At 37.3% G+C, this 27,048-nt stretch overlaps 2 protein-coding genes, 1 long non-coding RNA gene and 1 pseudogene across 3 annotated transcripts; 2 read left to right on the top strand and 2 right to left on the bottom strand.

Moving 5' to 3' along the window:
- Positions 1-2,593: 2,593 nt before the first annotated feature.
- LOC143599546 (protein IQ-DOMAIN 24-like) lies at positions 2,594-4,856 on the top strand. The gene is made up of 3 exons (XM_077077471.1): positions 2,594-3,007; positions 3,824-4,033; positions 4,117-4,856. The coding sequence occupies exons 1-3, from the start codon at positions 2,702-2,704 to the stop codon at positions 4,687-4,689; spliced, it is 1,089 nt and encodes a 362-aa protein (XP_076933586.1). The 5' UTR covers positions 2,594-2,701; the 3' UTR covers positions 4,690-4,856.
- Positions 4,857-5,749: 893 nt separating this feature from the next.
- On the bottom strand, positions 5,750-14,839 carry LOC143599548 (putative non-specific lipid-transfer protein 14 pseudogene; annotated as a pseudogene).
- Positions 14,840-15,358: 519 nt separating this feature from the next.
- On the bottom strand, positions 15,359-17,002 carry LOC143599545 (large ribosomal subunit protein eL24-like). The gene is made up of 4 exons (XM_077077470.1): positions 16,913-17,002; positions 16,725-16,826; positions 15,607-15,755; positions 15,359-15,520 (listed from the first exon to the last, which is right to left on the bottom strand). Exons 2-4 carry the CDS (start codon positions 16,746-16,748, stop codon positions 15,373-15,375), a joined length of 321 nt encoding a protein of 106 aa, XP_076933585.1. The 5' UTR covers positions 16,749-16,826; positions 16,913-17,002; the 3' UTR covers positions 15,359-15,372.
- A 7,274-nt stretch (positions 17,003-24,276) lies between these two features.
- Positions 24,277-25,581, top strand: LOC143599544 (uncharacterized). The gene is made up of 4 exons (XR_013147314.1): positions 24,277-24,509; positions 24,649-24,733; positions 24,819-25,012; positions 25,075-25,581. It is a non-coding gene; the product is annotated as an uncharacterized LOC143599544 (long non-coding RNA).
- The last annotated feature ends 1,467 nt before the right edge of the window (positions 25,582-27,048 follow it).

Here is a 27,048-nt window from a genome sequence, read left to right as displayed (position 1 = left end):
TCAAATATTTTAAACATGTTTCAGGTGACTTGTTTGAGACAAAGGAATGATGCCTGCGGGCTTCCAGCTTAAATAAGTGGCTTGTCACCAGAATAAAGAAACGTGTTTTGTAAATTAGAGTTTAACTCTATAAAACTTATGTTTGTATCAAAAGGGATTAAATTCCCGGTTTATCATAATAATAATCATGGTGTGTTTATAACTCTGATCATTTTTCCTAACTACGGTTTTGATAAAATTTTCCGCGGCAAAATAATTTAATAAACACCGATACCACCAATCAATGTTCATGGATCCCCTCCCGGGGTATAGGGGTCGGGGGCTGTGACAACAACATACTTGGTGCAATCCAAAAATCAACAACAAACCGTGTTTGTTAAATATTAAAAATATAATATAATTGTAAATGTTATCATTAACATGTTATACTATGTATATTGTTGAATATTGTAAATAAAAAAAAACAAAGAAAACTCTAATATGCTTTTAATTTACGAAGTAATTTTTTAATCATTAAATTATAAATATATGCTTAAAAGTTTATCCATTTTTCATATATAAATCCATTTATCTATTTTTTTTGTACATTGTCATACAAATTTATAATTATAAATATCAGATTTAAATATATCTATTTGTTTTTTCGGTTAATTTAGTAAACTATACATATATGTATTAAAATGTAGGGATAATATATACCAATCACTTTCAAATATAACAAAGTTTATCATCTTTTGTTTCTTGGTTTTTTTTTATCAATGATTACTCCGAGTTTTTTTTTAACTTAAATAATTGTTACGAGTTAAAAGTTATTACATAGATCGTTTGGTACAAATTAACTACATTTGGTTAAATTTGTTACGTGTAAAAAATGGGTAATCTAAATATCTTTAAAACTTTGAGAATGCAAACACATTTATCGTCAAACTTGTCACAGGTTCAAAGTTTTGACTTGTAAATGTAAAACAAATAAAAGTTAATATTGTAATTGTGATTGAGTTTTGAATTTATTTTTAAGGACATTTTTTGAAATAATCAAAAGATTCGGGATTTTGCACATTAAGTATTTTTCCTATAACTTTTAAAATTTAATAAAAAAATGACAAACACTTCTGATATGCCACCTCCAGGCCTATCAATGTTTCTAACTTTTATCAAAATAGAAACATTTGTGTCAGCGTTGATGTTTCCTGGAATAGTGATTGAAATGTTGTATGTGAAGCATGTCGTACAAAATTATGCTCAACTGAAGCAACACATTCACAAAATTGAACGAGCTAAATGTTTTTATTTTTGTGTTAATTGGTAAAGTCTAGAAGCCCCTCAAACTTAACAAAAAAAATTTCATGGTGTAGTTCAAAACTATTACTCTCCGTCCCATTAAAAGTGTCAATATTTCCTTTTTTGTTTTCCATTACAAGTGTCCACTTTCAAAATATATTAGTCAATTTTCAAGTTTACTCTTAAACACACACAACTAACATTACTAAACAATATTGATGGACCCAATTTTCAAGGGCATTATTATCATTTAGTAAGCAAGAAAAGTAATCATTCAATCTACCTTGAACTTTGTGTTTTTCGAACCATGACACTTATAATGGGACGGAGTGAGTATTATATGAGAAATATTCTCTGAAATTGGTTCATAACCAAATTTCTTTCAATTATACATATATAATACTGAGCAAAAATTTTTAATAGATGGAGTGTTCATGAGTATGTTTTTGTACATACATTATTTTTTTATTAAGCTCTTTTTTCTGACAAAATCATTTTGTGATATAAATAAAATCAATTTATAATTTATATATAATGATACAAGCATAGATGTAATACGCTTTTCTATATACATTATGTATTGTTTTATTTGTAAATTAATTATCTATATCTCTCGTGCGCTACACATGCTCTAAATTAGATTTTTAGATTAAATAAATACATACACACATTTATCTAACTATACTAATAAAAGAAAATAATGAGAATGATGTGACAATCCCACATTCATTCTTGGCCTAATTTCTCTTCTCATTCATCCTACCTATCCATGGGTTATGGAGCAAAATCATATTGACAAATAGGTTATGTTTTCCTTTCTAATTCTCTAATCTTTCATCTCATTCATCCTAACTATCCATTGGTTATTGGTCAAAATAATTTTGCCAAATAGGTTATAATTTAATTTCTAATTCTCTAATTTCTTATTTATCCTACCTATCCATGGGTCATGAGACAACAATTTCGAGAAATGAGTTATAATTTATCTTCTAATTCTTTAATCTCTCATCTCATTATCATAGTTATCCACGGGTAATTGGTCAAAATAATTTTTGCAAATGTTTTATATAAGAAAAATCGAATTTGTAAATTTGAGATTCTATACTTCTTATTGTTTGTACTATATATTTTATTTTTTTTATCTATAATTTTATTCATCTGTCAAATAATGGGTCTTTTTATTTTTATTATTTTACAAATCTCGTGTAATACACGGGTTTAAAAGCCAGTACCTTTATAATATCGATGAAATACACTCAGGCACCCACCGTCTGTGTATCTGTCCAAATTCCATTCCTCTTAAACCACCACCGTGGGTCCAAAACCAAAACTACCGCCACAATATCTCCTCTTGATTTCACACACACACACGCACTCCAATATTCTTCAATTCTCCATTCACCGGCAATGGTAGTAGTAGATGGGTAAAGCAACCAGATGGATCCGCTCACTCTTCCGCTCTAAAAGACCCAATTCATCCTCAACCCGCTCGGCTTCACATAAACCCAATGAGACATTCAGTTTGTCGGAAACTTCATTGGATGCCAACAAGCACGCAATTGCGGTAGCGGCGGCGACGGCTGCGGTGGCGGAGGCGGCACTGGCGGCGGCGCATGCGGCGGCGGAGGTTGTGAGGCTGACTGCCGGCGGCAGGGCGTGTTATGACGTGGAGCGGCGGAGGACGGCGGCGGCGGTGAAGATACAGTCGGCGTTCCGGGCGTATCTGGTAATTTACTTATGTGCCCCTGTGGGAATTACGAATTTACGTCGGTGGGTGGTGTATGTGTATTTAATGGGCGGTGGTTGGTTGATTAAAATTTGAAACATATCTAAATTTGGTTTTCGGTCACAAATGTTTTTTGGTTTTTTCCAACATTTGCACATGGGTCCTTTGGTTTTGGAATTTGTGGACTCAATTGTTTTTCTTTATTTTTATATTTTATTTTCTATTTTTACGATGAATGATTAGAAAGTAAATATTTTTTTTGTTAGCTTTTGATGATGATATGGATAAGAAAAGTGACCGGTTTGTTAGATTTACACTGAAAATTTAAGCTTTAAAATATCAAGCGGGAAATAAAAGGTGAAAAAAAACTTAGTGTATGTATTGTAATTTGAAATACTTTGCCTATATATGTTTAGATTCCTATATGTATGTAAAAAAGAAAAGTGGTTTTATTTTTATATATTACTAAATTTTTGAAAAATAAAGTAATTTTTTTATTATACTAATATCTCGGTCAGTTTCGATTTACTCTGTCAGCTCGAGGCAATCCGATATTCGAATTTTTTTAAATTAGAGTGTTTGTAGGAGTTTGATATCATATGTAAAAAAACAACAAAAGAATAGAGAAGTTATGAAAAGTTTACTTGTTAAAAACGTTCGCATGTAAAGAAGATGATGGAGACACAACTTATGGTTGAAATAAAGTTATTTGGTTCTTTTTTGTTAAAACAAAATCGCGACTAAAAAGCTGTTTATATGGTTTTTAACTTTCTAATTATTTTATAATACCTTTTACTAATTTTGTTGCATGTGTAGGCGAGAAGAGCACTAAGGGCACTTAAAGGATTAGTGAAGCTTCAAGCGCTCGTAAGAGGCCGCGTTGTGAGAAAACAAAGTGCAGACATGCTTAGGCGAATGCAAGCCATGGCTCGCGTTCAGGCCCGAGCCTGCGCTAGCCGGGCTTCTTTATCGGGCTCAACACATTCAAGCACAAGGTCCACAAACTCACACTCGCACACGCATCTCGTAAGTTCCCATATCCATTTCAAGTTTTCAACTGCCACATTTTATAATTAAGTAATAACACATTCTTTATCTTATGAATGCAGAAATCTAATAACCCGAAGGGCTTTTTTGTCCATGAGCGGGTAAAAGGGCTAAACTGGTTAGAAAACTGGATGGAGGATACATCAACATCATTGACCAGTAAACAATTTCGACCCGATGATGAAAGAAGTGACAAGATTCTTGAAGTGGATACTTGGAAGCCACGTCATAACCCAAGCCCAAGTAGCAAGTCGACCCATGACTCACATTCCACATCAACAAAACCGTGGAACCCAAGCTTGAGACACGGGTCACGTGAAGTGTTGCCATTGGGTTCAATGATCCTCCGTGAAGCGGATAAAACAGTTGCAACTGCTGATAATACTCCTCGGGCCCGGTCTCCTGCTTCCAGGCCCGGAAGTAGCCTTAAACGAAGCCCGTTTAGTGAATACTCGCGAAGCGTGTATGGTGATTACTCGAGTTATCCTAATTATATGGCTAACACGGAATCGTCACGGGCTAAACTGCGGTCCCATAGTGCGCCGAGACAAAGGGTTCAGTTTGAGAAATCTGGTTCCACTAGATTGCTTTGGGACTATTCGGATACCCTCTCGGAGAGAGGATTTCAAAGCTAGATTTGATCTTCTAGTTATTGGTTTGCAAAAATGAAGTTTGTTTTGTTTTTAGGTTGTTGATTCAAGTGTTTATGATATATGGTCATGGTGATGTGTTAACCTTGATAAATTAAAAACTTAATTTGTGGTGTTACATAATGTTATTTGAAAGTGTATATTTTTATTTATTCTGTTTTTGCAGTTTTGACATTTGGTCATGTTTAATGGAAAAACTATAGTAAAAGGTAACACGTTCTGATGTTAAAGAAATAGAAAGGTGCATTATGTTCTAGTTACCAGTAATCTGTTACTCTTTCTATGGTGAAATGATCACAAAGTTTGTAGAGTTCATCAGGTGTTTTGTAGTATTAGAAGGTTAATAATAACATTATATCATGTTTAGTGAGTTGTGGTCATGCATGGCAAGAGGTCTAATGGAGCTCGAGAGTAGGTTTAGACTTGAAGCTCGATTAGGTCTCCGCTCATGACCACTTGTTTCTAAGCTCGAGTTTGGCTTGGCCTCACCTTGTTTATTAAATTAGCCAAACTTGATATTTGGGCTCGGGCTTATTTAAGCTCGGTTCAACTAGAGTTATCTTGGGCTCGGGTCATGTGACGGATTAAGACCGGTTCTGATGAAGGAGATTGTTTTAAGAAAGTATAAATTTGTTTCAAAAACAAGTTTTACAAAAATTACCAGTGTAATTTACAGCAAACAAAATTTACTGGAATCAACCATTTTTTTCAAAATAGCTCATGATTATTATTACTATATGTTATGGATACTTTATAATCACTTTGTCCAAAAGGTTCAAAAGAAAGTAATATTAATTGCATTAAAAACAGATGCACTTGAAACATTTTATTAGATGCAATCAAACATAAAAGATGAAATCTCTAAAGTAACACTCCACTACGGGTCACGGGTCATCTACTATTTATTTCTCCTTTTACAGCCATTGTCTTATTTTCTTGACCACCTGATCTGGTCATCTGGCTCATACACTGCACCCAAAGAAAAAACAAATAAGGTCACAAAAACATTCACCAAATTCTAGTAAAAATAGTGACTTTGTTCTTACTAGTTGCAATCCGTGTTCGGGTCAATAGTAAACCCGAGCGAAACACCACAGAACCCGGGTAAAGTAGCAATGGCGGTTGCATTTGGATTATAAGTAGTAATAACACCCATCATGCACATGCATAACGACCGTTTGTTTTCTTCCGAGTCACCAAGATTATTGTAGGTTCCTGGAAGGATCGTACACGGGATGTCGCTATCTTCGCAGGTGCGGAATCCCTGCGTAGGTAGATACGAGTGCAGAATATGTATAAATCAAACACACGAGCAATGAACGAACACGTTATATTGATAACCGAACACGTGACTCGAGGTCACTATTACAGACTCTAAAACACGTGAAATGATCTCACCCTGAAACTCGCTCAAAACGGCTAACCCTAAGTCTCTCTAAACTGTTACGGTGAACAGTTTAAATAAGCACGACAACTTCGCCTCAGGCGAAGTTGTCTATAACTTCGCTTGTTCAACAAGTTCGCCTGAGCGAACTTGTTGACAACTTCGCACATACAAAAACATAAACATAATCATAAACATAATTACATTACAGACTCGATTACAAATGCTAGACTATGAACTACTGACACACATGTACCAACAGACTCCCCCTTGGCAGTAGCTTCATATCTTGATCTTCAAATCTTGAGTCTTGTAATCTTGCATCTCTACGCGTGCGCTCCCTCTCTAACACACACCGACACCACCCCTTGATATTTCCTAGCTTGATCCTTCCAAGAAGGAATGTAGAAGATCTTCTTCTCGTTGAGCATCTTCAGATCAGCTTGCTATAGATTAACAAGATGCATCGGGTCGTAAACCCTAAGCACTTCTTGTTCATCACGGCTTCAGCAGTCTGGCAGTCAACGTACCACCATTTTAGATTCTTCAACATCTTGAGGCATATTCTTCATTGGAACCTCCTTGATGCATCAGTAGACTCCCCCTCAGCTGTGGAAGCCCCAAGAGCTTGTGAGGTTCTTGGCAGCTCACCACCTGCACCTTCCGGTGCATTGGGATCATCGTCTCGGTCTTCTCTACGCTTGATCCTCAACTCATCTCCTCTACAGCTTATCTCCCCCTGAGATGCCAAGAACACCTTCAAGGCATCCATAATTTTCCCGACATGATCAATTCTTAGTAACCAGTTAAAAAAATAATACAACTACAAAAATAGGAAAAACTTATAAAAATTTAACAAATAAGGGATCAAATTTCAGTCTAGTCAGGGACACCACGTTTTAGAAAAGTTCCTAACAGGAATCATACTAACTACGTGACTGTTACATAGATCCGTGTTTAGCCGTATTATGACATAGAGAAACAGGTTGTAAGCATGTAAATAACTTAAATGGTTTTCATCGTTTCTGTGATATGGATTAAGGTTCAATTTAGCTCAAAATTTAAGTGGGCAACAACTCAGAGATAATGAAGCCTTCTATCTATTCTCAAAGCGTATTTGGCTATACCCAAGTCACCCCGAATTGACTTCGACCCACAGTGTCTGATTAACTTGTAGATACTCGTTGTCTGCTTCCCGTTCTCTTCTTACTCCAGAATTGAGAAGTCTTGATTGTTACAATAACTCATAAGTACTTAAAATAAATTTTTTTTTTTTTTTTTTATCCACACATACTTATAGACTTCGGAGTACTAAACCACTGCAAGTCCCGAATCTGGATCACTGCGGTGTCTTGAAATGCTTTCTTCACGGGAATCAGAACACCTGCGGGCTCGTGTATGACTGGGTAGTCGCTTTTCTGCCTATCATTCGGAAAGAAATGCATGAAGACATTCAAAACTCTTAAGGAGTTTCCACGTAAAATCGAGTAATTTAAGTTAATATCACATACACTTTTACGCACCATAAAAATTATCATGACATACAATGACTGTCCTAAAGTCTTTTACGCCTAATAACTTCACTAGTTAAGCACACACAATCAGTATATATATCATTTTCCAAGGTTGGATCAACTTTCTGTTAAACATAGCACATTTACTTCATACGAAGTAATAGACTTGAAAAGTAATTTCATTTCCCTTAAAAAATTTTGACTTCAGTCACCCCGATCAAGTCAAAGTCTTCAGGTAAACGGCAATCCTGAAGATCCAATGGATCAACTGGACCGACCACATACAAGTATGTGTCCTTCTAACTATGTATGACCGACTAATTTTCAGCAACAGAAAGAAAACACATCATAACTGCCCCGGTCACTTTCAGTCATCTGGTTAATGGCGACCCTCATTTTCTAAGTAGAAACGAGGACCAAAACATATCCGTGGATATGTCCATCAAACTGATGTAACCGACTAATTTTAAGCAATAGTGATTTTTTTTTTTTTTTTTTTTTTTTTTTAAGACACAAAAGAAAAGCATGGTTACTCGGGATTGATCATCCCGTTTAGCTCAATAAAGTTCACATTTTCTAACGTCATCTTCCCGTTAGTTACCATACCCCTTCCTGTTATTTTGCCTCCACTCTCACTGGCAAAACTGACTCTCGCTTCTTGAACAGGTTTTAAATCTTGTAACAAATTCTTGTTACCAGTCACGTGCCGGGAACAGCCGCTGTCCACAACCCAAGGATTATTGGAAGCCCTGTTCAACTGTTCCTGCACAAAAAAACAAAGAATTAGAATCTTGGGACCCAAGACCAATTGGTCTTGGATTGATACGTCCCGTACCCTGGCTTTCTCAAGTTAGCATCAGGATAATTCCTGTAAGTCCTGTTAGGAAATCTCCTTGCAGATGGAGTGTAATGCCTTCCAAACCTATGTGAATTGAAAGTGTTATATCTTGTGGTTTGGTTGAAAAGCTGAGGTTTGTTTTTATGAAAACTTGAAGTAGTTACATTTTGGCATTTTGAAAAGTTTTCATTTTTTGCAGTATCAAAATGATGCTTATGCTCAGTTTTATTTGGCTTCACGCCTCTGAATCTCGGCTTCAGAGGGCAATCTGCAACTAGATGTCCTAATTTGTTACATCTAAAGCAACACCTACTCTCTATTTTCTTGTCGAATGTTGTTTTGGATGTAGAGGCAGTGTTACCAGCCGTTCGTCTCACATAAGGTGGGACGTACGGGTTAAGTGGAGTACTCTTTTTAGAGGTTTTATTTTTATCTCCACTAGTGGGTATTACTACCTTCTCTTTCGTCTTACCTGATTCGGACAACTTATCCGAATCCGATGAGACTGGACTCGAAACAGAAATACTAGAAACAGGCGAACTCGTTTCGCCACAGCTAACACTTGGTTCTACACTTGTAATCTTGATTGGAGTTGTCTGAGGAACTTCGAAATCAACAGATTTCTGAACACTCGGATTATAAGTATAGTTGTGGTTAAAAGGTGGTGGAACCTCGTGATAACCAATTCCTCCCCTCTTCGCAGAGGTACCTTGATCACTAACGAGGTGATCAAGAATTGCCGAGGAATTCCTGAACTGCTCAAGTTTGCGATTCAGTTCCACCACTTTCACCTGGTGGTCAGCAATCTGTTTTTCCCGATCAGCAATCAATTTAGTCTTTTCCTCTAAAACTACATAACTAAGATCAATTATTTCGATTTTCTCAGCAAGTTTTGTTTTTAAGCTTTGAATGTCTTTTTCACATGCTTTTATTTTGATTTTATAACTGTTTTCTCTTGCTTTCGTAAAATGGTGATCTTCTTTAATTGTTTTAAAATCAGCATCTAAACGGACGTACTGATCAGTTATCGTTGTAAGTTGCTCAGACAAATTCTCACAACTAGTACAAATATTCTTAGTACTTACTTCGGAGCGATTATCCTTGTCATCTGCCATGAAAGCGGTTTCTTCTTCAGTAGCTTTCTCATTTCCATCAACCTTCTCACATTCTTCAACCTCAGCCTCAGCCATGTTCGCCTGCTCACCAGATTCATTTGAATGCAGGTTCCAGTTGTATTCACCTGCCTCTCTGGTCAACATGGCATTAATCTCTCTATTAACTCCAGAGTGTTGTGTAGGCCGACCTTGTCCACGTTCAACTCTTTCATTTCAGCATTCTTTGGCAAAGTGCCCGTATTGCTGACAATTATAGCACCTTACCTTAGATTTGTCGAATCCAGGCCTACCACCAACAAACTTTCTCCCAGTTTTCTTCATAAACCGTTTTACTCGCCTCACAATCATTGCCATTTGCCATTGCAAATCCATCTCCTCCAGATCATCAGCATCGATCTGGTCATAATCCTCATCCAGAACAGCAGGGTCCACAATCTTCCCCTGGATGTAGTTTTCGTAGGAAGCAATAAATGATGCATAGACTGCAAACTGCTCTTCAGCAGATTTTACACTCATAGGCATCTTGGAATAATTATTGCTTGAGGCATTTGCAGAGAAACCACTTGTGGATGCTTGAGGCTTTGAAGTACTTGATCCTCCAGCAACGAAATAGACATCACCGTTCAAGTTTACAGAAACGTTTCCTTCATGAGAAGAGTCAGAACCTGACTCCCCTTTTGAGTAATAAGCAGCTGATTCAGGCCTCGAACTTGAGCCTGAGTTAACTTTTGCACCATACATACCAGGGTCTTGTATCTGATCTGTTGGTGTTTCTTTTCGAACCATATTAAGCTCATAAGTTCTGAGCTTGTTTACTGCCGTTTCCAAATCATAATTAGGAAAGTCTCTGTCTTCCCTCATAAGAACGGTGTACATTTCCCACTTCGGTGGGAGAGCATCGAGAAGCTTTTCAACGATCTCTTCTTCTCGGTAAGCAATCGAATAATTGTTAAGCTCTGTCATTAGATGATAGTATCTGGTGATAATATCATCCAGTGATTCGTTCTTCAAATATTTGAAAACGGAGAACTGGGTCTTTAAAAGTTTGATCTTTGATGCACGGATACCCACGTTCCCCTCGAATCTATTTTCAAGAGCATCCCAAAGCTCTCTCGCAGAAGTGTACTTTCGGAACGTATGGAGAACCTCTTGAGGAAGTGCCATTGTTATAGCAGCATGGGCCTTGCTCTCGGCCTCATACATTCTCTTTTCTTCGTCCTCCATTTTGCTATACTTCTTAATCACATCACGACCTTCGTATTGCATAGTTGGAGGGATATATCCATCCTGGATGCACACCCACATTTTTGCATCCTGATATTTAATGTATTGGATGAATCTGTCCTTCCATGCCACGAAGTCAGTTCCTTTCATCAACCTCGGGGCCTTAGTGGCTGACCCCGCTTCTACTTCCATCTTGAGTAAATCGGAGATGTTAATTGACGACATTTTGCGAAAACCCGAAAAGCCGAAAATTAAAAAAAATCTTGCAAACAATACAGTAGGCGAAGTTAAGAATAACGTCGCTTGAAAGTTAACTTCGCTGGAAAGTGTAACTTCGCTGGGCCTTAAATTCGCTTGACTGGGCGAAGTTAAGAATAACTTCGCTTAGGATGAGCGAACTTAGGAGGTAAGCGAACTTGGGAGGTAAGCGAAGTTGAGGATAACTTCGCTTAGGCGAACTTAGGAGGTAGGCGAAATTGTGGTTAACTTCGCTAATCCTTATATCTTCGCCGAAACCCTACTTCCAGTGACGGCAACTTCGCCTGAAGAACGGTAACTTCGCCCGATGAACAAGGAAACTGTTCAGATCTGATTTCGTCAATCTAGCAGTTTCCGATCGATGTTATGGCTTGCAAATGACTGTCAAACACGAGTAAAACACAATCCCAATAAAAACACGTCCCGCGAAAAGGTCAAACGAGACGTTTTCTACACCCGCGTGAAATCCCGAACCTCACAATCGAGCCGATGGCTCTGATACCAATTGTAGGTTCCTGGAAGGATCATACACTGGATGTCGCTATCTTCGCAGGTGCGGAATCCCTGCGTAGGTAGATACGAGTGCAGAATATGTATAAATCAAACACACGAGCAATAACCGAAACACGTTATATTGATAACACGAACACGTGACACGCGGTCACTATTACAGACTCTGACTAGCAAACACTCAACTGTAACTAACCTCACGAAACTCGCTCACACGAACTCTTGAACACTTACAACTGTTACGGTGAACAGTTATATAAACACGACAACTTCGCCTCAGGCGAAGTTGCCCATAACTTCGCTTGTTCAACAAGTTCGCCAGAGCGAACTTGTTAACAACTTCGCTTGTTCAACAAGTTCGCCTAAGCGAACTTGTTGACAACTTCGCTCGTTACATAATTAGAAACATAATTACATTACAGACTCGATTACAAACATTAGACTATGAACTACTGACATACATGTACCAACAGACTCCCCCTTGGCAGTAGCTTCATATCTTGATCTTCAAAGCTTGAGTCTTGTAATCTTGTAGCTTTACGCGTGCGCACCTTCTCTAACACATACCGACACCACCCTTTGATATTTCCTTGCTTGATCCTTCCAAGCAGGAATGTAGAAGATCTTCTTTTCGTTGAGCATCTTCAGATCAGCTCGCGATAGATTAACAAGATGCATCGGGTCGTAAACCCTAAGCACTTCTTGTTCATCACGGCTTCAGCAGTCTGGCAGTCAACGTACCACCATTTTAGATTCTTCAACATCTTGAGGCATATTCTTCATTGGAACCTCCTTGATGCATCGGTAGACTCCCCCTCAGCTGTGGAAGCCCCAAGAGCTTGTGAGGTTCTTGGCAGCTCACCACCTGCACCTTCCGGTGCATTGGGATCATCGTCATGATCTTCTCTTCGTTTTGTCCTCAACTCATCTCCCCTACAGCTCATCTCCCCCTGAGATGCCAAGAACGCTTTCAAGACATCTGCAGATTCATATATAAAATAATCACGTTACATACCGTAACAAAAACAGAAAACACGACTGACCCGAGGTGAGCTCTACCTCGGGTCGTCTCACACGACTCTAGTCTCTTACTCTCTCTCAATAAACAAGCTGCTCAAACACACACTGATTTCTAGATACCTAAAACTAAACAAGACACAACTATATATAGACAAACATTCACGGGCCTGGGCTTCAGTAGGCGAAGTTGTGATAACTTCGCCTAAGGCGAAGTTGTGATAACTTCGCCTAAGGCAGAAGTTGTTACAACTTCGCCGTTGGCGAAGTTGTTCTAACTTCGCCTAAGGCGAAGTTGTGCTAACTTCGCCTGTGGCGTTCCGCTGGTCAGAATTGCATAGCGACGGTCACAAAATGCACCAACAGTCTCCCCTTTGACCGTTGCTCTCAATTCTAACAAAACACGAAAGATCATCTGTTACAAAACATGCACCAACAGACTCCCTCTTAACTGATGATCTTCTGTTTGCAGTCAACCAGCCGTGTCTGAAACTGTCATGTAGCTTCACAAATCTACCAATCACCCAGCGTCTTCCATATCAGATCTCCCCTTCAGTGTAAGCTTCTCCGACTATAACGATTGAGGTCTTTGTAATGCATGCATCCCCGTGCCAATAGATCATCTCAACCAATCACTTGAGTCCATCTGACTTCACCAACACATGAAGTTGGGCTTCCTCCACAACTTCACCAACTCGTCGGCATACGATAAGGTTTAATCTTCAACTACTCAACATCAAGTGATCAATTTCATCACAAAACCACCCTGACAGAATCTAACACATGACCATTAAAAAATCTGAAGCATCTTCAATCACCAGGGATAACGATCAGGAACATAAACACTTTAATTCCCGGTTAAATCCAACTTGTTCCAGAATCTTCACTCTAATAAATAAGCATCACGTTTCAGGATCCAATTCTCGAACGCCTTGAAAATAACATAAATAATATGCTCTGACCGCAATCCAGTAATGACGAAAAACCTTCAGTTCAATTTGACTTTCTTCGGTTGGTCACCACGAACAACAACAATTTCCTTTCCCACAAACACCCGAATATGTGTCACTATCCAGTTTCAAACAATAACCCATTCACAACCTCAACTCCAACTCAGAGTTGACACGTATTTGTTCACACGTAAAACCAAAAGATAACAAGATCACTCGTTGACGGAACAACATCTTCGGTCTCACAATAATCGTGTACACCTGGCCATACAGACGGAAAATTCCAAAATACTCTTTTTTTTTTAATCTCGTTAACTTCGCCGAAAGTTAACATCGCCTGGCTATAACTTCGCCGGGCTATAACTTCGCCGAGAAGTCAACTTCGCCTAAAGTCAACTTCGCCTGTTCATAACTTCGCCGGACCTTATATCTTCGCTGAAACCCTACGAACAGTGACGGCAACTTCGCCTGATGAACAATAACTTCGCCTGAAGAACTGTTCGGCCAGAAACGCACAGAAACGTGCCAAAAACACCAAAACGCAGATCTCGAACCATAGCGTAAGAGCCTAAGGCTCTGATACCACTTGTAGGTCCCCCCGGGGACGTCGCCGATCGATACGAGATCCGCACGAGGTCTAGGAGTGCGGAATCCTCCTAGACTCGTTAATGGTGTACAAGACGAATAACACAAACACGTACACGATCAAATACACAAACAAATACTAGAACGGGATAAACAAATCTGCAGATTCATATATAAAATAATCACGTTACATACCGTAACAAAAACAAAAAACACGACTGACCCGAGGTGAGCTCTACCTCGGGTCATCTCACACGACTCTAGTCTCTTACTCTCTCTCAATAAACAAGCTGCTCAAACACACACTGATTTCTAGATACCTAAAACTAAACAAGACACAACTATATATAGACAAACATTCACGGGCCTGGGCTTCAGTAGGCGAAGTTGTGATAACTTCGCCTAAGGCAGAAGTTGTTACAACTTCGCCGTTGGCGAAGTTGTTCTAACTTCGCCTAAGGCGAAGTTGTGCTAATTTCGCCTGTGGCGTTCCGCTGGTCAGAATTGCATAGCGACGGTCACAAAATGCACCAACAATTATTAAGACTAGAAACCGCATCACAACAAGGGGACACGGGGTATGGGTCAGGGGACCCATATGTTACAAATGATGAACATGTTGATATTAGTGTGGTCACCGTAACACAGTCTACAGTAGCTGAGGTTTTTGACCTTGACACCAACCAAAACATCGTTACCGCCAGTAACCAACCAGCTGTCACCGCCTTCAATCCACCCATTTTTGGAGTTCTTGTGAATGAACAAGTGTTTGTGTGTCGTGTGTTTATATGCGAGTGCTAAGATGATGACGATGTGTGGTGGGTTTGCAATAACGAACGTGTGCACTAAAAGCATTTAGGTTGCATGAGCCGCACAAACTGCACACCACAATGATGCTTGTTGCTCAATGTTTGACTTTTAAAAATGGTCAAAGTTTAACAAACTAGTTTTAGCACAGTAATTATAATGTCAAACCAGTTACATATGTTGTATAACTGTTTAATCTTGCACATACATTTTACTCATTCTACGTAATTATTTATATACGTTGTGTATTTTCATACGCAATTATTACAGAGTGCCAAATGTGGCATCTTGGTGGCTTCATATGCTTTCATTAACCCACCCATGTAACCAATATCATCACTCACATCATTAACTTCAAAATTGATTTTAAAACAAAATTTGTAGCAAGTTACAAAGTCTAAAAGACAGGTTTCCCTCGGAGGATTTGACATAATTAACAATAAACAAAAAAAAATGAGGATTAACTTTAACGTTTGCCACCACATCCACCGAGCTTAGGACCCTTGCCTTTAGGAACATTTCCGCCCTTAGTTTGTGTTTTTTGTTTTGATACCACCTCGGCTTTCTTCGCTTTCTTCTCATCCTTCGTTTTCTTTATTCTTTCCTTAATTTCACTAAAATTTGGCAAATGCATATAAAAGTAATTAGTTTCAATACTTTAGACCATCATGAAAAATTATAATGAAATGAAAAAAGTTACCGAAGGGCAGCCCCCCTAGCAGCATCACGAACTTCGGGCTTCTCACTACGTTTCTTCTGGATAACTTCCAAGGTGGCCCCCACAATTGCCCGAGAATAAGGCTTTTTGGTTGCATGGCGTCTCTTCCTCACAGCTTCTTGAGCATTGTCCTGTAAAATTTGAAGGAAAATACTTGGTCATATTATCTCCACGCTAATAAACAATGTGGCCCCCACGATAGCCCGTGACTTCAAGCCTGGTTTGAATCAAAGTGGTTTTTTAAGTGCAGAATATAACATATTTGGCCAGGTTGAGATACCAAAAACACATGTTTTATAATTATTTACAGTTGTCAAACAAAGAAGTTAGAACAATATGAATACTAAGACCATATTACCACCAAAATTATCCAACTTAATTCAATGAAGTAAATAAAAAGTTGCATTATCATTGAATAACCTCAAAATCAAATAATCCGACCCGCATCATTTTAATTCAAACTGTTTAGCTGAAGAATGTGCATAGGTTCAGTTGGGATTGGTTTGGGGCTTAAAGCCTAACCAAACCAAATAACCAAAAAACCATTTGGTTTTCAGTTTTTTTCGGTTTGGGTTTTCTCAGTTTTATCAATTGGGCTTCAACTTTCAGAGCCAAAAAAATTAGCCCCATAATATGAACTTCGACCTAAATCTTTTTGTTGGTTTTTGATTAATAATCAATTAGTCATCATACATTTGAGCTACAATATTTGGGTCACAGTATATTTTTAGATTTATATAAATTACTTCACATTCAAAACAAAATTTTAAAAACCATACAGTCCGGTCCGGTTTTAGTTACATGCAAATCCAAACCGAACCAAAAACTTGGTTTATACGAAACACAAACTAAACCATCCTTTTCGTTTGGGTTCAATTATTTTGGTTCAGTTATTTCGGTTTTTCCAATCACAGGTCAACATTTTTTACAATTACCGCAATTTTTTACAACTAAACACCACCATAATTTGAACCAATACCAGTTTTATGCTTGGTTTCATGCACACCCCTAATTTAGCTAAACTCATTTAACTTATAAAATACTTAAAAAGTCAAAATCAACTGATAAATAAACCAAATTTGTAAAAAAATCTAACTGACCTTCTTGTGTTGCTTCCGGTACATGGCGGTCCATGTGAGCTTTGAGGGTTTCAACTTATTATGAAAGTACCTTTTGCATTTGGAATTTGCAAACAAGAAAACCTATATTGAACCAAAAACAATCATTTAATTCATAAAAATTGACAGCCTAAATATAAAAACAAAAACCATGTAATCACATTATATACCTGAGAGTCTGATCTAATGAATCTAATACCCCTCCCGGGATATATCTTCTGCCCACTGAAACGGCATAGCTCGGTCCTATCAACACCATAAATTCAAATCAGATACATATAATCCCAAACCCAAATAATATGAAAATCAGTGCAATTGAGCCCGTAAATTTCCCTTGAAAACCCAAATGTGAATTGAGTTAAAACCCTAATGTATATTATCAAATAATGTTTATTACCTTGTTAATTAAACATTATAGTCATGTTATACATTTTTGGGGAAAATGATGAGTAATTAATTATGTATCCAACAGAAAATGAACACTTGCAATTAACTTGCACTTTGAAATTTGTATCAATTTCAGCAGTCTTATCCTTTGTGTGTAGAAAGAAGGTATATACAAATCTTAAGTAATTATTTGCAATCAAAATATTATACCTTGTTTTTGCTAGAGTAGGTATTTTTACTCCAAAAAGGTTCATTTGTAAAAGATTAAAACATGCATGTGTAACAAACCACAAAATAAAAAAAAGGAAAAAAGAAAGGAAATGAAAGAAGGAAAACTCCATCCCACATTGGTGGAGGAAAGGAAAGAAGAGGCTTCCACCTTAGTATAAATAGAAGTGTAAGTTTCTTGTCCCACATCGCTAGATTATAAAACTAGTAAGCACTTTATAAGAAAGAAAATTTCTATGTTAATGTTCTTATAAGACATATCACACCCAGTGGTCCTAGCGGAGGGTGCGAAGCACCCGAACGCGCACGGGCTCGGGCGAAGTGCGATGGGCGCAATGTGGCGCTTTGATGGCACACTTTGCACATCGCGATACACGACAGGTTTGGGTTAGCCTCATCGGGTACCGCGATGACGTGTAACATTATCCAAATATATGGCGGTGTAGCGATACGCGATGAGCTGTGATATAGCTACCCATCGCGTACCGCTACATGGAGGCTACGCAGACGAGACACGTCACTTGCCACGTGGCGTTCCACGTAGCAAGCCTAGGGCTGACTCGACATAGCTACAAGATTCTTCGCGATACGCGACGCCCGTTGCGTATGGCCATCGCGTACCGCGATGGGGTCCAGAACTTGCTATAAATAGATGGGCAACGGGACATTCACATCTCGCACCAAAACTCTAAATTTCTCTCTGAATTCACACACATATACTTTTATATATTAAGATAACGGTATAATACCCGAGTATTGTAACGATATCCGTACGAAAGAGATATACACGAATCCGAAAGCTCTGCCTGTTAAGGTATGACATTGTGCCATCGTGTAAAGTTTCTACTCTCGTGATTATCGTTATGATTATTGGTTTTATACTAATCTATGTATACTACATTGTGTTTATCCTAGGTGCTTAATACCAGGAGGTGTTACTCAATTATAAACTTTCAAGGTGAGACATTCGAGTTTTTATACAACTCACATTTGCGTGAGACAACTATTTTCCGACATTGTCATGATCATTTCAAAACCTATAAAACTCATGGCAAATGGTCTAAATGTTTTCAAATATATTTTTAAAGTATTTTAAATACATTACAGTGATTAAGTATTTGTAGATTTACGGGATGGTTACTACTGGTATTGTGGGGTTTTGTATACAAGGCTTGCCTACTAGGCTATTACACGTTACTTATTGGACAAGTGTTAGCCAATAAGTAATATGACCACAGTCATAGATACGGTCGAGTGACAAGTACCTTTCGGTAATTTGTAAGCAGGCAGGTGTAAAAACATCTTAATGTTGTAACTGTAAAATGTGTCATTTACAAATGAATGTACTCACCATTATTTTTTGCTGATCAAATATTTTAAACATATTTCAGGTGACTTGTTAGAGACAAAGGAATGATGCCTGCGGGCTTCCAGCTTAAATAAGTGGCATGCCACCAGAATAAAGAAACGTGTTTTGTAAATTAGGGTTTAACCCTATAAAACTTATGTTTGTATCAAAAGGGATTAAATTCCCGATTTATCATAATAATAATAATCATTGTGGTTTTATAAGTCTGATCATTTTTTCCTAACTACGGTTCTGATGAAATTTTCCGCTGCAAAATAATTTAATAAACACCGATACCACCAATCTATGTTCACGGCTCCCCTCCTGGGGTATAGGGGTCGGGGGTTGTGACAGCTAAAGTGGTATCAGAGCCACTGGTTTAAGCAATATGGGTATTTTAATAATACCTAATCTTAAAAAAAATAATGTTAGGAAATACATGCATTAACTTATGTGTTAACCATAAAAATAAGATTTTAACCACACGTGAAAATTATTATTACTTTCTTTTGGAGTTCGTTGTTTTATTATTTTTAATTTAACAGCATGAGTGAGCTAGTTGATGCTTTTGAACACACATCCGTTAACTCCACGAATATAGAAGAAGGAGAATGTAGTCAACAACAACCTGAACCCATGATCTTTCAAGCCCAACCTGTAGAAAAACCAAAGCCTAAAAGAAGAAGAAGGCTGAAAGACTGGCAACGGGGGTTGAGAAGAAATAAGAAATGAAGAACCACACAACCACCCCCACAACCTAAACGACCAACTCAACCACAACCTGAACAACCAACTCAACCACCATCACAACCAACTTAACCTGAACCATCAACCTTACCACCATCCGTGTCAACAATACCAGTGCAAGAGAGACTAGGCAGATGCCTAGATGAATGTGAAATCTTCCAACCAGCATTCAACGATATAGGTGCAAGAAGCTCCAGCAACCCTAATATATCATCCCAGGATCCAAATAATACCATGCTCCCTGATGACATCATCAGTCAAGCTTAAATGGAAGAATGGTGGACGAACGATTGGCAATATCAAACAATGATGTCAAATCCTTATGCACCATTCCAGGCTGAAACCGCAAACTACCCCCACCATAACGCCAGAAATGACGACAGAGCTCCGTCACTATGGAGATGAATTGGTGGATACCGCCAATAGACTGTGGAATATCGGGGAGACCCTACTCTGGAAGTACTATGACCGAGAGCCTTATATATAAAGCTATATATATAATATTTATATGTTCATTATCGTAATTTCTTTTGAGTAAAAAAAAGTGTAGTGACGCATATATATATATGTGTGTGTGTGTGTGTGTGTGTGTAAAGCGTGTAGATGTAAAATATAGTGACTTATATATATAAAAAGAGTAAATGTCGCAAAGATCGACGATTTTGACATATTCTGTGCCTATGTGTTATTTTATGCTTAGTGTTATTAATATCTTGCTACCTTATTATTTGATTACGATATTAATAATTTCTTTCTTATATGAAATTCAGATGTCGAATGAGCACAATCGCGAAAATGAGCACAATCACGAAAATGTGCATAGTCACGTAAATGAGCACAATCACGGAAACGAGCATAATCATGAAATTCATAATCAAGAAACTCATCTGAATATGAATGCTATTGAAAATATGATAGCTCTGAAAATCACTGAAGCAATTCCTTTAATTGCTGATGCTATTAGACAACCTGTTTCTATAATTAGGCATAAGACCGAGAGTAATAAACGTAAGTCTAACAATGAGGCTATCATAGCGTGAATGGAGGAAATAGCAACCCATTACCCAAAAAGTCAAAAGTTCATGGTTGTACTTACAAAGATTTCTTGGCTTGTAAACCAACCGAATTCTCTGGAAAAGAAGGACCTATATCAGCACTACGTTGGTTAGAAAAGACAGAAGTTATTATAAGAATCAGTAAATATACTGAAGAAGATAAAATATTATATGCCTCTAACCTCTTCATTAATGAAGCAATGGAATGGTGGAACACGATTCCCCAATCAAAAGGAAGTCACATAGTTTATACTATGACCTGAGAAGAATTTAAAGAAATAGTAGAAAGGAAATTTTGTCCTCCTCATGAAAGAGAAAAGATTGCTACTATGTTCTTAAAGCACAAGATGGAAAGCGTTAAGTGTCATGAGTATACGACAAAATTCTTTGAATATGCTAGAATGGTACCGGCTTTGGCTTCGCCAGAATCAGTACTAATTTCTCATTATATTTGGGGATTAGTAAGTGAAATCCGCGATCTGGTTAAGTCAGCTAGACCTCAGACTATTGAAGAAACAGTTGAGTTAGCGAATACCCTGACAGACGGATTAGTCCGAATTCAGGAAGAAAACAAAAAGAAAGATTTAGCCCAGAAGATTACCCAAGAGTTTCGGAAGAAAGGAACAGGGCAATCCTATGCTCATCCTTTCTGTAGAACTTGCAGAAAAAGGCATTCAGGTAGATGCGCTTTTAAGAAAACTAAGTATTGCAATTATTGCAAAATGGCTGGACATACGGATGAAGAATGTAGAAGAAAAGAAAGTCGTGTTTGCTATAACTGCGGAGAACCTGGCCACATTCGTCCAGAATGTCCAAAATTGATAAGGTACCTGACAACAAAGCAAAGAACACAGATGGGCCTAAGAAGAATGCACGAGCTTTTCAGCTTGCTGCGCAAGAAGCAGCAATGATTCCAGACGTCATTACGGGTACTTTCCTTATCAATAACGTTTACGCTAATGTATTGTTCGATTCCGGAGCATATCAAAGTTTTATAAACACAAAGTTTTGCCAAGCCTTAAATCAACCATTAACCAAACTTAATCAAGTTTGTACAGTAGAAATGGCAGATGGAAATTCCACTCATATTCATGAAGTACTTCAAGAAGAAAACATAAACTTACTAGGCCACAAGTTTAAAGCAAATTTACTCTCATTGAATTTAGCTGGATTCGATGTCATATTAGGGATGGATTGGTTAGCAGCCAATCATGCTCGAATCCTATGTAATACAAATTCTATTGAAATTCGCACGCCAACGGGAAAAATCATTACCATTCAAGGAGATAAAATGCTCAAGCCTAGGAAGTTCATATCAGTAATGAAAGTGGCAAGCTATCTAAGGAAACAAGGCGTATCATATATGATTTCTGTAATCATTAGCGCCAAAGGAAAAGAACTAAAAGAAATTCCGGTAGTATCGGAATATCCTGATGTCTTTCCAGAAGATTTACCTGGGCAACCACCTGATCGTGAAGTTGAATTTAGAATTCATATAATACCAGGAGTAGCGCCAGTTGCTAAAGCACCATATCGATTAGCGCCAACAGAAATGTTAGAATTAAAGAAGCAACTAGATGAATTGTTAGAAAAAGGTTTTATACGACCTAGCTCATCACCCTGGGGAGCACCAGTACTGTTTGTCTAAAAGAAAGATGGGTCAACGGTTATCATTGTTTGAAAATGCTACTAACCCTCTAGTTGAAAAGTGTGTATCCTTGAGCAAGGATCACATAAAAGAGGAATGTTTTGTGAACAGGAATGAGCTAAAGGGTAGCATGGATATGAAAGGATGGAATGAGATATTGCATGGGGGTTAGAGATGGTGAGGAAGCAACATCAATAAAGAAAAGGAAGATGAGAAAGAAAGATGTAAAGAAACCACCCGAATGTGATGCAAAATGGAGGTTCGCAATGTTTAGGCCAGATTTCGGCGTGCTAAAACGTTGGGAGCAACTTGTTGAGGAGGAGCGTGCAAGTAACGAGAGGGCTGCACTAAGGATGAGCGTGGGACAATACATGTATCTGTACCCGTAATTGTACCCGATTGTAATCGTACCAAAAATCAATAAAAACACGTACCAATGCTCGTACCAAATTTTTGGTATGGTACGGGTATTTCGGTACAGTATCCGTATTTGTACCACTTTGCTTTTTTATTTCCAAATTTTTGATGACCTTGAAACCGATACCGGTACGAGTAACAAACAATTAATTAGTCCGGGTATCGGTACTTACATAGATACGTGACGGTTACCAAATTAGTACATGTACCAAATTGGCCTTCGATTTAATGATATGATAGTATTGAAGAACCCTAATTCGGTCACTGACTTTAAGTGATTTGTTTGTTGGTTTGGGTCTTGGATGTTATACTTTTAATTTTGTAGAAATGTTTGTACTTGTTCAATAATAACATGGGTGGAGAATTTATTTGTATATTAAATATGAAGAATCCCAATTAAACCTTTATATACTCCAAACATATACAAAATACCAAATGTACCCGTACCTTTGACCGATTGTACCTGTCCTAAAATTCAACAAAAAATGAGTACCAATACTCGTACCGAATAGGCTAAATCGGTACAGGTATAGGTACGTGTACGGGTACGGGTATGAGTACGTGTATTTGGGACAAAATGCTCATCCTTAGGCTGCACGAGAGCGGGTCGGCCACCCACCATGAATATCATAAAATTTTCAATAGGGTGGTAATTGTACATTTTGTATATTCTAGTTAGTATTTTGTTCTAGTTTATATATTACTGATAGTATTTCAAGCGAACCATCATAGCAAAAGCTAAATGAGGGGATACCGCATGGGAAAAATTGGGATTTTGATATGTTCGGTAAAGTTTTTGACAAAATACGAGGTTTCAGTTAAGCTACCCAAAGTGCTTTCGTGTTCCTTTTGTTGTGGTTAATCCAGGTACGTGTATACTTTGTTGTATTTGGAACTTTGTGGGTTATTTCACTATAAACTCTCACGAGACCTCACTCGTCCACCCGGGCTACTGTGGGGGTTTAAAGGGCTTGTTGCATACGATAAATGCAATCGTGATTCCTATGAAAGTGAGTTAGGTCTTTTAACATTTTTAACTCGTTTAATAAAATTCATTATCTAACTAATTCGGCTCGGTACTCGTCTTATAAAATTAATAAACAATCATTTTTGCAAAATTCTTAAAAGACCTATGTCATACACTTGTGAGAAGCTTGCTTCTACCCGTCTCAAGATTTTGCATATTCGGTTATAGTATTTGGTAGCGATGGGTGTTCACGAGAGTTTACGAGCCACGTTTAGCATTACATTATCATTCATATAAGGTGATTTCAGTTTCATAATTTATTTGTTATTTTAGTTTGAGTTTGATATAATGATAAATATATATATTTCCTTTGTATATTTTATATAATATTTTATTAGTTTATATTCGATTTTAGTAAAAATTTGTATACTACTAAGGGGGTGTTTTTTTTCATTAAAAGCACTTCTTCACCTCTTCTGTCTGCACCGCACAGACCACGCGCAGACGTTGTGCTCTAAAGTGTGTTTGTTTTTTAGAAGACATTTCATTTAAAGACGTTTGCGCGTCCTGTTCTCCCAGTAGTGTTTTTTCATGTTACTTCTCACCCCTTCTCCTTCTCATCTTTTTCTTTCCTTCATTTCCTTCAGACAGTTAACACTCCAAACCCTAACCATCTTCAAATTAGTTCGGTCGTAAGTTTTTCATTTCAATTTTATGATTCACAAATGTCAAATTTAAAGATAATCAACCCTGAAACTATGGATTATTGATTGATTTTTGCATCTAGGCTCCTCGATTTCGTCATTCACAGAACCCTAGCCCTAAATTCCGTCGTCATAACTGTATTAGCAATACCAATCCAAGACGGTAAGCACCAGCGGACCTCGAATTCGTTACGGGATTATTCAATAACTCTGAATTGATCTCCAATGACCAATATTTCATCAATTTCAATGTGTCATTGTTAAAGGTTCGTTCAATTAATTGATTAATGAGCTCTGTTATTGTTTTAACTTGATCACATGGAAGGTTATTGCATATTATATATTCAATTATTCGTCAATTGGGTTTGAATTCCTTTTGATCCATTGATTGTTCTATACAAACAGTAGAGTCAGCCAAAGATTGATGCTGGAATTAAAACTTGACGGAGATCAATATGTTGTAAGTCAAACATCCTCATTATTTACAAACGTAGGAAAAGGTTATTTTTGTTTCATACGTATGAAAATCTTATGTTTTTCGTAAATTGTTGATTTATGTTCTTTTATTTGTGCAGGCTGTATTTAAGAATAGCTTAGTTGAACATCACATTGCTCTACCTCCTTGCACATATACTCTTTGAAGGTATTTCTGTTAAAAAATCCTTTTTGCCATCTATTATTTATTAACCACAATTATTTCTATTTTATACATGGCAATGTTTTGGAGCTCAAATTTCAAGTTGTCAAGAAGAAATTTACCATGCTTCAGGTATTCTATCCTTTTTTGTAATTATAAAACGATCAACATTCTTAAGCTGCGGTGGGTTGTAGGTTTTGCTTGGAGACATGGGAAATTAAGTCTGGTTTTGCGATTCGTTAAGGCCAATTTCTAGAATTCCATGTTAGTTGGTACCATTTGAAGAACACTAATGACGGGTTAAGGGATATGGGTGCTACTACTACCCAAGCTATGGTGGATGCTGGTTGTTCGCTGCAGTAATAGCAACCTTAGAAGAAACTATATTTAATTTGGTTCCAGTTGGTGCCACGTGAAGAACAGTAAGGACCTCAATCCTGCTTTAAGACGAGTTTAACTTCTTGGTGAGATTTATAAAGTGCACCAATAATGACCAGTAATGTGCAGGAAGTTCTTGGTGTTGATGAAAATTTAGACAGTAATTTTTTTAGCATTTTTAGTTAGGTACTGTTCTATGATTTATTGAGCACCTTAGATAGGTTCCCAAAGTACAGATAAAATTGAAGCTATTATCATTGTATGATTGTAAACATACATGTTTCTTATTCTTCCATTAAAAATATACGTGCTCATTATTTTTTTTCGTATTTCTATATTCAACTTATATTTGGTATCCATTGGATGTATTTATATTTATGTCCCAATTCCAACAAAATTTGATACATTACTAAGCAACTAGTGCTTAATTCCAACAAAAATTTTCAATGTAACTCTATTTCTTTATTTTGCTCGTTTCTTACACTTCTCCAAATGAATAAGTAAATGACGTATCCAATGTAGGATCTTTGCTCCCAGTATGGCCTTACAATAATTGCATTCTGCCTTTTCATCACCATCTACCCTTAACTTTGTGAAATGCTCTCATATGGAGGAATATGGCCTCCTTGTTCTCCCAACTTGATTTATGTTATCATGACCATGTTGAACTACATCTCCTTCTCTTAGCATATCCATGTGACCTGTGTTTTTTTTCCAAACATAACTTCAAGTTGTTAGCAATCTGTTGTGATTCTCAAATGACATTATAGAAAGAAAAAAAAGAAACGTAAACACTAAAACATAGCATAAGAATTTAATGGGTAAACATCCATATTTAAAAGGACTTTTACATAACTTGTCTTATTGTGATTAATTAAAAGTAAAAGAAAGTGTAGAAAGAATCTGACATTAAAAAAATTTAAAAGAAATTACCTTCAGAAGATGATTATGCAGAGAAAACTTGATCAATAATGCTATTGCATTGTGGACAATATAGAGAAATATAGAATATGGAGAATTGGTTATGAGTATTAAATTGACTATGTAGTCCCCAAAATGTAGGTGACGGTTGAGAACAATACTCTTGGAATTGGTTAAAAAAAAGCGGTTACATGAAAATTAACAAATTAAAAAAACTCAAGAGTCTACCTAGAAGGTAGATTATTAAATTCTCTAAACAAAAGTTAAATACAATAATATAAACAAATTATTTCGGGTATATACATTTCGGGTAACCGGGCCGGGTATCACTAAATCCCATGCCCATACCCGAACCCGATAAAAATTTATTTATTAATCCCATACCCGTTTACCCGGCCCGTACACTTCGGGTTTCGGGTATACCCGTCGGGTACAGACTACATACCATCCCTATTTTAAACCCCCCTTTAATAATTATAAAATAAATAGTCATGTCGGTCAGTTGAGTCTAAATAGTTAATATATGTAATTTAAAGAGTCTCGTGGGTTCGATATCCGGACTTACTTAGCTATACAAGAGTCGATCGGTTCACTTGCCGGTCAGTAGTTTAGTCGAGTTTAAAGAGTCTAGAGTATTACTTGGTGTCTAGTTTAGCGTAATTTAGTTAATAATTAGTTGACTACTTTTAGCACATCAAGTTTTTGGCGCCGTTACCGGAGATTCTCGACGACTAACGTTACCTTCCCTGTCTACACGTGCAATATCTGAAGATTGTTCACGAATCGATAGACGTCCAAACATAACCTATATATATATCATATCAAACATTATAGCATACACTTACTACTTAAGGTAAGTGTATTCACAC

Source organism: Bidens hawaiensis, unplaced genomic scaffold (assembly GCF_021521415.1).
Source record: "Bidens hawaiensis isolate Kalapana, Puna unplaced genomic scaffold, B.hawaiensis_p1.1 tig00052337_1, whole genome shotgun sequence".
NCBI lineage: Eukaryota > Viridiplantae > Streptophyta > Magnoliopsida > Asterales > Asteraceae > Bidens > Bidens hawaiensis.
The sequence above is the reverse complement of the archived record's forward strand: the minus strand, read 5'-3'. Positions and strand labels throughout refer to the sequence as shown.